The sequence below is a fragment of the Microtus oregoni genome, unplaced genomic scaffold (genome assembly GCF_018167655.1).
Source record: "Microtus oregoni isolate MIOR12 unplaced genomic scaffold, Mior012 000003F_ref0000135, whole genome shotgun sequence".
NCBI classification, from domain to species: domain Eukaryota; kingdom Metazoa; phylum Chordata; class Mammalia; order Rodentia; family Cricetidae; genus Microtus; species Microtus oregoni.
In genome coordinates this window covers 70,384,662-70,396,828 of record NW_024543062.1, presented here as the reverse complement: position 1 = coordinate 70,396,828, position 12,167 = coordinate 70,384,662, and the positions used below count along the sequence as shown (strand labels likewise).

Here is a 12,167-nt window from a genome sequence, read left to right as displayed (position 1 = left end):
GACATACATTATAAGAATTGACAGGACAAAATTAAATTATGATGAAAAGAGAAAGCATGCATTGAAGTAGTGCCACTATGCCACAATCTATAAACACAATCTAAAGACTAGCAAAGTGCCTTTCAAAATCATATCAGTTATTTCACTTAGAGAGAAACAAATGCATTTGCTCCTTCTAAGATGTAGCTTACTACCAATTCTACATATCTAATGCTAGGTTATTCTTATCTGAAGAGTTCAATAAAATGTAAATAAAACTCAGTACAACCATTTCAGTTACCATGGGCATGCCAATACTTAAACATTAGCAAAACACATGATAGAAAATATTCTAGATATTATCCCCAAAGAAAACAGAAATGTATTTTAAAAAGTGCTTTAAAAGTTGCAGAAATGTGGCAACCTAGAGTTTCCAGAGTCGAGTTTGAACCTAGGAATTATATAAAAACATTTTATCCTTTGTGTTTGTTTGTTTTTGAGATTTTATATTAATGCATTTCTCCATTTCCTTTCCTCCCTCCAAACCTCTCACATAGCCCCCCATTTTCCTTCAAATTCATGTCTTCTTTTTTTTACTAGTTGTTATCTAAGGATGTAAGTCTTTATATATATTTCTTATTATATATATATATATATATTTCTTATTATAACCTTATGGATTCATAAAACGCTACTATTGAATGTATGTTTTTAGGAATTAATTTTGTCACTAGAAACCCAATTGGGGTGCTCTTTTCTGGAGAGGACCACCTCTTACACTCCAAATTATTCTGAGTTTGCCAGTCTTTCTTTGTGTAGAGCTGAACCCTTGTGGGCTTATCAATATCTAGTAGGGCTTCCTCCTTGTTCAGCTCATATAAGGGTAGTCTCATTGATAGGAATTTACTGATATAATTTTTGATGTTGCTAGGATACAATCTCACAGCGAAGTCCCAGATCCTCTGGTCCTTATAGTCTTTTTTAATCCCTCTTCTATAAAAACCCTACCTGAGCATTGGGTATGTGCGTTAAACATTTTATTCTAAAGGGATAAGAAAAAGAATGTTTACCTTACATAATAAAATAATCTGATAGTTTATCTTCTTTAAATAAATTTTAAATAGCATAATGAAGCTCTAATGGCAACAAATGTATGACTAACAATACATATATTTCAAGCACCCAAGCATGTCAAACAATCAAAAGAATATAGATATACTTAAAACCATCTTAGAAAATACAAGATAGGTTATTATGTTGCTATATTTCTCAGAATTAATACTTTTCAGAGTAATTATGGAACAAGTAATCACAGCCTTAACAAAAGCTTCTAGGTGTGATGAATTTTTATTTTTAGAGGTTTGGAAACCATGCTGATGTTTGTTTATGTTTGCCTTTGATTTAATGAATATGCATGTTTAAACCGAGTTCTATTTTAAAAGCTCATGGCCCTAAAACCTCAGTGGAACTCTGAAACACAGTCTGCTACTACAAAGAGAGAACCAATAGATGAGTGACCAGCCATCCAGCAGGTCACAGCATTCTCTAGGCCCTCCATACATGGGCGAAACCCCCAAGTCCCACCCCCACCTGGTTCTCTAGCCAGCTAGCAGGAGAGTTTCCTGCAGGTGTGTATCTCCAATATTCCTACCACATCCACTGGACTCTGCAAGCCACAGGTCCCACTCTGACACAAACACTACTGCAACTACACAGAGAGGACCAAAATATGGTGAAAAGAGATGGCCTAAAGAAGCAAAAGCTGTTAGTGCACAGAGTAGACCAATAGAGCTAACCAAGAGAGCAGGTCAAGAGAGACCTCATTTGCTCCTTAAGACAGAAACAATGACAGTGCAGAGCAGACCAAGAGCAGTTCCCAAAGACACAAGCAGTCACTGCAAGTGTTGGACCAAGAGGCAAAGGCACTGCAGAAACCAATTGGAGGAAGGAATGGGTAGGTACCAATGCAAGAATTCATTCAACAACGTAAAAAGCAATGTTGTAAATTCAGAACCCAGTGGTCTTAGAACAAGAAAACTTGATCATCCTAACCCAGAAGAAGCAAAAAAAAGGGGGGGGGGATTTTAAATGTAACTTTATGAGGCTCATGGAGACTTTTGAAGAGGAAATGAAATGTCCCTTAAAGAACTAGAAAAAAAGAAACACACACAAAAAATGGAAGAAATCAATAAATCTCTCAAAGAAAACCAAGAAAAAACAATCAAGCAGGTAAAGAAAACAGTTCAAGACTTGAAGACTGAAATAGAGGCAATAAAGAAAACACAAACCGACAAACCGAGGGAATTCTGGACATGGAAAAATCTTGGTAAATGAATGGGAACTAGAGAGGAAAGCATAACCAATATTATAGAAGAGAGGGAAAAGAGAACCTCAGTGGTTGAAGATACCAAAGAATGAATAGATTCACTCATCAAAGAAAACATTAAATCCAACAAATTCTTAACACAAAAAAACAAGGAAATCGTAACTCCATGAAAAGACCAAAACTAAGAATAGAAGAAGGAGGGCTCCAGCTCAAAAACATATTCAACAAAATCAGAGAAGTAAACTTTCCCAACCGAAAGAAGGATATCCCTATGAAGGTGCAAGAAGCTTACCAAAGAACAAATAGACTGGCCAAAAAAAGAAAAAGTCCTTTTGCCATATAACAATAAAAAGGCAACGCATACAAGAATAAAGAAAGAATATTAAGAACTGCAAAGGAAAAATGTCAAGTAACATATAAGCCAGAATTATCAGAAATACATCCAACGTCTCAATTGAAACCATAAAAGCTAGAAGGTCCTGGACAGATGTGCTGCAGACACTAAGAGACCAGGGATGTGAACCCAGAGTCCTACACACAGCAAAGTTTTCAATCAACATCGATGAAGAGAACAAGTTATTCTATGACAAAACCAGATTCAAACAATACTTACCCAGAAAAACAGCCATACAGAAAATACTAGAAAGAAAACTCCAACGCTAAGAAGGTAACTGTACCCACAAAAACACAGATAAAAGATAACTACACAACAGGCAACACCAAAGAAGGGAAACACACAAATACCACCACCAAAAATTACATGAATTAACAATCACTGTTCATTACTATCTCTTAATAGATATGAAAGCAAGACTAGCCTTCTGCTGTATTCAAGAAATACATATCAACCTCAGGGACAGACATCACATTAGAATAAAAAGTTGGAAAAAGATTTTCCAATCAAATGGACCTAAGAAATAAGCAGGTGTAGCTATCCTAATATCTAACAAAATACACTTCATACTGAAATCAATCAAAAGAGATGCAGAATGACACTTCATATTCATAACAGGAACAATCCATGAAGATGAAGTCTCAATCCTGAACATGTATGCCCCAAATAAAAGAGCACCCACATATGTAAAAATAAATAAATAAATAAATTACTAAAGCTTAAATCACACATCAAACCTGAAACACTAATAATAGAAGACTTTAACACCCCCTCTTCCCAATGGACAGCTCAACCCGACAGGAACTTAACAGAGAAATAAGAAAATTAACAGATGTCATGACCCAAATGGACTTAAGAAAAATATATAGAGCATTGCACCCAAACAGAAAGAATATACCTTCTTTTCAGCACCTCAACAAACCCTCTTTAAAACTGACCACATATCGGTAACAAAGGAAACCTCAACAGATACAAAAAAAAAAAAATGGAATAACCTCTATTTTATCAGAGCACCATGGTTTAAAAATAGAATTTAACAACAACACTAATTACAGAAAGCCTATAAACTCATGGAAATCGAACAGTGCTCTTTTGAATTTCCTGTGGGTCAAGAAATAAGAAAGAAATCAAAGATTTCCTAGAATTCAATGAAAATGAAGGTACTACTTACCCAAATGCATAAGACACTTTGAAAGCAGTGCTAAGAGAAACATTCATACTGCTAAGTGCCTAAGTAAAGAAATTGTAGAAATCTCACACTAGTGAGTTAACAGCACACCTGAAAGCTCTAGAATAAAAAGCCAGAATCACCCAGGAGGAGTAGAAGACAGAAAATAATCAAATTGAGGACTGAAATCAATAAATAAAAACAAAGAAAATAGAAAACTATACAAAGAATCAATGAAACAAAGAGCTGGTTCTTTGAGAAAATCAACAAGATAGACAAACCCTTATCCAAACTAATCAAAAGGCAGAGGGAGCACAATCAAATTAACAAACTCAGACATGACGAGTAGTACGTAACAGACACTGAGGAAATCCAGAGAATCATTAGGTCATACTACAAAAAACCTGTACTCCACAAAATTGGTAAATGTAAAAGAAATAAACAATTTTCTGGATAGATACCACATAACAAAATTAAATCAGGACCAGGTGAGCAATTTAAGAAGACCTATAACCTACAAGCAAGTAAAAGTAGTCATAAAAAGCCTCCCAAACAAACAAACAAAAAACAAAAAAAAACCCAGGGCCAGATGGATTCAGAGTGGAACTCCACCAGAACTTCCAAGAAGAGCTTAAAACTTATATTCCTCAAAGTGTTTCACATAATAGAAACAAAAGGAACATTGCCCAACTCTTTTTATGAGGCTACAATTACCCTGATACGGAAACGACACAAAGACACAACCAAGAAAGAGAATTACAGACCAATCTCACTCATGAAGATAGATGCAAAACTACTCAATAAAACACTGGAAAACAAAATCTAAGAACATATCAAAAGAATCACCCCCCATAATCAAATTGGCTTTATCCCAAACATGCAGAGATGGTTCAACATATAAAAATCTATCATCAATGTACTCCACCATATAAATAAACTGAAAAAAGTAAAACACATATTCATCTCATTAGGTCTTGAAAAAGCATTTGACAAAATACACCTTTTCATGATAAAGGTCTTGGAGATATCATGAATACAAGGAACACATCGAAAGAAAATAAAAGTAATATACAGCAAGTCAACAGCCAGCATCAAATTAAATGGAGAGAAACTCTAAGCAATTCCACTAAAATCAGGAACAAGATAAGGCTGTCCCCTCTCTCCATATCTATTTAACATAGTTCTTGAAGTTTTGGCTAGAGCAATAAGATAAAAAAAGGACATAAAGGGGATTCAAATTGGAAAGAAGAAACTAAACTTTTGCTATTAGCAGATGATAGAATACTTAAGTGACACCAAAAATTCTACCAGAGAACTCCTACAGCTGATAAATACCTTCAGGGATGTGGCAGGAAAAAAAGATCAACTCAAAATTCAGTAGCCCTGCTATGTACAAATGAAAAATAAGCTGAGAAAAAAAAACATAGAAACATCATTCTTCAAAATAGGCACAAATAACATAAAATAACTTGGAGTAACACTAACCAATGGAGTGAAACATCTGTTTTACAAGAACTTTAAATATTTTGATAAAGAAATTGAAGAAAATACCAGAAAAAGGAAAGATCTTCCATGTAATTGAATAGGAGGGATCAAAATAATAAAAATAGCAATCCTATCAAAAGCAATCTATAGATTCAATGGAGTCCCCATCAAAATTCCAACATAATTCTTCACACACCTTGAAAGAACAATATCAGATTTCATTTTGATTGTTGGATTCATTAAGGGGCTAGAAAAAATCTTGGCACTAGAGAAATTCCTAGGAATCCACAAGGATGATCCCAGCTAAGACCCTAAGCAGTAGAGGAGAGGAGAGAGTGCCCAAACTGGCCTTGCCCTGTAGACATATTGATGAATATCTTAAATATCACTATAGAACCTTCACCTAACAATTGACAGAAACAGAGGCAGAGATCTGCAGTAGAGCACTGGACTGAACTCCCAAAGTCTAGTAGAAGAGTGGGAGGGGTGAGAATATGAGCAAAGAGGTCAAGACCATGATGGAGATACTCCCTGAAACAGTTTATGTGAGCTAATGGGAGCTCATCAACTCCAACCAGACAGGGAGGAAAACATCATGGGACCAAACAAGACCCTCTGAATGTGGGTGACATTTGTATGACTGGGTAAGACTGTGGGCCTCTGGCAGCAACATTAGGATTAATCCCTTCTGCTTGTACTGGCTTTTTGGGAACCCATGCTCTTTGCATGGCTACCTTGCTCAGCCTAGATATAGCAGAGAGGGCCTTGGACCTTCCACAACGTAAAGTGTCTTACCCTCCCTGAGGAGTGGCTGGAGGGTGGGTTGGGGAGCAAGGTGAAGGGAATAGGAGGAGTAGAGGAAGTTCTAACTGGGATTGGTATGTAAACTGAAAAAAAGATAGTTTGTTTTCTTTGTTGAAATAAAATAAAATAAATTATAAAAATAACTTAAATAAAAGGTGATGACTTAGACGGTCATTGTGCGTTTTGAGTGTTTTGCCGAGCAAGAGACTTGACTCTAGAGGTGTCCCCAGGTGTCCCTGGAGATGTCCCCAGCTAGATCCTTGGACAGCTGAGAAGAGGGAGCCTGAAACTGCCCTATCCTACAGCCATACTGATGAATATCTTGCATATCACCATAGAACCTTTATCTGGCGATGGATGAAGCTAGAAACAGAGACCCACATTGGAGCAGTGGACTGAGCTCCCAAGGTCCAAATGAGGAGCAGAAGGAGGGAGAACATGAGCAAGAAAGTCAGGACCACAAGGGGTGCGCCCACCCACTGATACGGTGGGGCTGATCTAATGGGAGCTCACCAAGGCCAGCTGGACTGTGACTGATGGAGCATATGAGCAAACCGGACTCTCTGAATGTGGCTGACAATGAGGGCTGACTGAGAAGCCAAGGATAATGGCACTGGATTTTGATCCTACTTCATGTTCTGGCTTTGTGGGAGCCTAGTCTGTTTGGATGCTCACCTTCTTAGACCTGGATGTAGAGGGGAGGACCTTGGACTTCCCTCAAAGCAGGGAACCCTCACTGCTCTTTGGACTGGAGAGGGAGAAGGAAGGGGATGGGGGGAGCAGAATGGGGGGAGGTAGAGGGAAATGGGAGGAGGAGAGGAGGTGGAAATTTTTAAGTAAAAATAAGTAAATCATGATTAAATCTAAAAAAAAATTAATTCATTCTCATTGTAGAATGTTTGATGTGGATGGCTTAAATGCTTTTTAATACTGTATTTTTAATATTAAATGCAAATACCAATGCTTTATAAAAATAAATTATATATATATATATATATATATATATATATATACATGTTTAGTGTGTAGTTACATTGATATCTCAGACCTCTGGGTATCAAACACTATTAATATAGACAGAACTTATAATGCAGTTAAATATCATTTTTGTAAGTTTATCTCCTAATTTTAAAAATCCTAGCTTGTAGGAAGAAGAAAAGTTTAAAATCTTATTTATAGGGCATAAATTATTACCAATTATTTAATTTATTCATTGTAAAGAGGTTATCCAACACTGTACTGGCTAGGTCAAAAGTTCACATATTTGACTAAATTTATGAGAGGAATAGAAGATTATTAATAGAAATTTATTCTACTGTTACAAACTTTTTTTATCTTTTCCATTTCCTTTGTAACTTTTTGGACATTAACATTTATTTCTCTTCTACCAACCCATTAAAGATTATGGGGGTCAGAAAAAATATTATATATCATTAAGCTTAGTCTGCTAAGACTTATAATATTCTGCTATAATTTTCTCAGTGATAGGAAGTAATTAATTATGAATGTCATCCTCATATAATTTCAATGAAAATTATCCTGCATATCCTTATATATTTTAATTTACTTCTTCAATCAAAGCTGGGATTCCTTTTAGCAAGGCAGAAAAATAATTTTCATATTACCTGTAGTTGAAATTTGGAGGAAATATATTCACAAATGAATATTAATTCTTGGCTATGTTATATTTCTTCAACTAAACATGCAAAAATAAAAGAGACATGACTGATATATCTAAAGGGCCCACATGCCTACTTAGTTAGATGTAAGTCACTTAGGCCTCAAATTCAACATTCATTACACACCTGAAGATTGAACAACTTTAAAGACAATTGTCACATTTCTATTTTGCAGTTTAGGTAATTGAAAATCGGGAGTCATCTGTTCATCAGGACAAACTTACAGTGCACATTTTTGGCAAGAAGACCGAGATTATTAAAAGTCTATACCTCTATCAGTACAGAATATCAATGGGTTAGTACATTCTAAGTAATGTAAATATATGTGATTTCATTGCCCCTCATCTTCCATATTCTCTCATGAGAATGGACCTTTATCCCAGTTGGTGTCTAAATCCCAGTTTCCTTGTTTGGTTTCTCATTACCTTCCATGAAATTTCTCCTTCCGTCATTCTTTATCCTCCCTATATTTTCTCATTTCAAGCAATGTAGATAATCTCCATTATTAGAGTACTGTCTCTGAGTCAATCCTAGCAAGTTCCTGCCCCAGTAAACCAACATTCTAGATTAAACAAATTTCAATTTCAATAGTACTTCAGTAAGATGGATTTCTGAAGGTGAATGGGGAGTTAACTGTCCCTTTCAGAAACTTCAGGCATTTTTCATAGTTCATATACACTTGCTCAATACTGATCATCTTTAGTCATTTCTAGAATCTTGCTTTTCACTTTTTTATAATCTTTGTATTCTAATGTTTGTTAATTTATTTTCATACCTTCTTATAGTTAGGCTTGGCCTTGATTTCTGGATCCCCCTATTTTTGTCTTCAAACCTGTAATTACAGTGGTGTATGACCAGGTCCAGCATCATTATTGATTTTTCTCTGCACACTGTATCATTTCTCACCAAAGACATAGACTGTGAGATGTGTTTTATTTAGAGTTGGGTTACCCAGATGTTCAAAACTATTGTCATACAAGGTATCCATAATTTAACCAAATGTAGCCATCTGTCATTCTTTCACTTCATATTGATAATCTCTTATAAAGTCCTTTGCTAATTTATCCATCCCAAAGACCCTGTCTTTCCACATTGCCTTATTAAAACCATCGACACAGGAGTCTGCTTATCACTGAAGTGCTTCTTTTAATCATAAGATATAGCCTTTCTTTTCCTGCCCCCATCATATTCATTTATACACGTCAAACACTGCATCTTGCTTTTGGATTGATTTTGTACTTGTTTGCATGTCTCCCATCACCCCATGTTTTTGACTTCTAAGCCATCGAGAAAAGAGCCATGATTGTAGAGTTTATTAAACAGGAGCACTTCATAAATACTTGATAAAAAGTGTTAACCAAACAGAACTTCTCCAGTAATTAAAATAATGTATTAAAATAATTCCTAAAGGCACAATTGTTATCTAATTTTTTAACTTATTGAGAGAAGAGATTGAGAACAATAAGAGTAAGCACCATTCCACTGACTCAATAGAAGCATGCCTATAATGGGTAAGTAAACACAAAGGAATTAGTGAAGTACTTCTAAGACACCAAGGAAAATCCTACCATATTACTATAGTTTTTTATCACATTCTAGAGAGGCTCTGAATAATTAAAGTGGTTTAAGAAGGGCCTACCTTATCCCCAAGTATGAATTATAAAAAGAAGAAAACTTGGTAAATGCTAGCAGTGAGTTCTACAGCAGAAAACTAATTAGACTATCTTACCTTGTAACTGAGATAACCAAGGAGTATTGTTTCAAATAGACTGATCAATGCCACTGAGACCTAAAACAAATTGTTTTTAATGAGAAAATGCAAAGTAAATAAAGCTTGCTTTCACAATGTGCTAGTAACTGTATACAAGTATGTGAAAATCCATGCATGCACACACACACGAAACAAATGGAACTATTACTTAAATTTCAATCAGCAGGTTAGGAGATGCACCAAATATTTTGCTACCTTGTGTATTACACCTTAGTTTTCATAACTTGACGTTCTTTTTCCTTCCTTCCTTCCTTCCTTTCTTCCTTCCTTCCTTCCTTCCTTTCTTTCTTTCTTTTTGCTTTTTTGAGACAGGGTTTCTCTATGTAACAGCTCTGACTGCCACTCTTGACCAGGCAGGCTGTCCTTAAACTAATAGATATCTGCCTCCCTCTGCCTCCCAAGTGCTGGGATCGAAGACATGTGCCATCACGTCCAGCAATTTCACATATTCTTAATGAACATTGTTAATTCTTTGAAAACATGAGAGTCAAATATTCAGACTGACTAAAATTGGCAAGATACATAAAGATCAGGAACACACACAATTGCTTTTTTGAACATCACTGTTTAAATCAGTGTTTCCCTTCAGAAAGCCAAATACAAGCTTCAAAATAAGTATCATTTCATCTACTTCAGGAAATATGTAATGCCAACATCCTTAAATACACTATAAATGGGTTATTCTATCCATGCAGAATATTTTGACTTTACAGATCCATTCCATAACCAATTTTACTTTTCTGGTTAGAAATGTTAGTTTTGTGCCGTTTGAGACAAGAGCCTTTCCTGGCTTACTCTAAAGTATATGCAATCGCTGCTGTGTTTGTCAGGACACATGGAGCAGGAAAACAGAGAAATCCAGGCACTTTTCTTCAACGGTGTTTTATTTATTACATAATTGAACTAATTACAAATATGTTCCCTTTGTGATGCTGAGGAATTGAACCCCAGACCTCTCGTATCCTAGGCAACTAATCTCCCACAGAAATGCGTACACCGCCTTCTCATTAGTTGAAAATGGAGAGAAGAATGAAATATGAAAACAGGATATTATACAAAAGCAACTATCCTTCTTGTTTAATTAAAGTTTACAACACTTTATATTTAGAAATGATACTTCTTGAAGATTTAAAAGTTGTTTCCTGCTAAAATGAAATTTTTGAATTTTTAGGAACAGCAAATATTAGCACAATGAGAACAGATGAATGGCCAACAATCCAAGTAAATCTGTCCATGCATACATGAACCTGGTCATTTTTATAATAGGAAGCTAAGAATATTTTGATTTTCTCCACAAACATTCTAACATGATTATCTATCTCATTTTTTGTAGAATATAGTTTTGGGAACTCTAGAAAATTCTGGCATGCTATTTTACATACTACTCAGAATAGAATTTAAATTGAATATAAGTAATTTAGGAAACTATAATTCTTTTAAAAATATCAATTAATTTTAAATTTTCATTAAAAAATGATAGAAGATTTATATGACAACTATAAGATTATATTTTAATGATCATCTAATATTTGGGAAAGTATTTGGGAAAGAGTGTTTACATACCAATAGAAAATACAACAGAAGTCAGTATAAATCAATGTAGTTAAATTCACTTGAGCAAAACTTGAAGTGCACATAGAAATTTTTAGTTGTGGTATAATCCTGTTGCATTTTCAAAACCATTCATTATCAAACATTATGTGAAAAGAATCAGCATGGCTTTCTAGGGTAATAAAACTCCTAATCTATATAGAACTGTAGGAAAATTGAATGCAGGCAATGAATCATAAAGTTTTCCGTGCAAACTCCAAGTCTTTTCTAAATTAGTGATTCTATCTTTCTTGTAGTTTGCACTTTTAAGAACATAAACTGAAAAAAAATGACCCATAGCACATAAATATTAGAGGAAGTGACAGGATCTTACAAAAACAATTATATACACCAAGACTAATAGAAACAAAAAAATAAGGCTAGGAAGCTGACTCCAGGGAACTCTGGTATGTAATTCAAAGACACTATACTCGTGCCTATGGTTTTTACTTTCTTAAGACTTTACTGGCATTTTAAACATATACATTCCTTTATTTAGATTCTCCCACATTCCTGAATATAAAAGTACCCAGAGTTGTACAACTTGACTGTTCTTAAAGGAGTTGAATATGTGAGTCATATAAAGTAGTTTGGGAGACATGGAGGGTTGAAACATTGCTTTCTTTTTGTTATTTACCTATTTTAATTTTCCAACACTCGCTGAAGTCTAATCCATATTACAAGGAAAAATCTTGAAAGTTAGAATGCAAGGCTCAAAAAATATAAGAAGAAATAATTAAAATTGTTTGCCTATGTTGGGCATTAAGGTAAACCATAAAGACAAACTCAACTTGAGCACCAATAGTTCACTTCACAATAGTGTTTCTCTGTGAATGATTAATGAATACAGAAATAGAGAAAAAAATAAAATTGTACATAACCTGTAAGCCCCATAAAGGTAGACTTCTGTTGACCCAAAATATATGAGACCTATGGAAAGAAAAATTAAATATCAGTTGTTTCATGTGAAA

The 12,167-nt window shown here is 34.8% G+C and overlaps 1 protein-coding gene across 1 annotated transcript in view; it reads right to left on the bottom strand.

Moving 5' to 3' along the window:
• The window catches only part of Kcnt2 (potassium sodium-activated channel subfamily T member 2), a 374,550-nt gene that overhangs the window by 223,014 nt on the left and 139,369 nt on the right, over positions 1–12,167 (bottom strand). Inside the window, exons 4-5 of the mRNA XM_041649255.1 lie at positions 12,078–12,126; positions 9,565–9,624 (exon numbers count right to left, since the gene is read on the bottom strand). Coding sequence (XP_041505189.1) covers positions 9,565–9,624; positions 12,078–12,126 — 109 coding nt within the window. The remainder of the gene's footprint in view (positions 1–9,564; positions 9,625–12,077; positions 12,127–12,167) is intronic.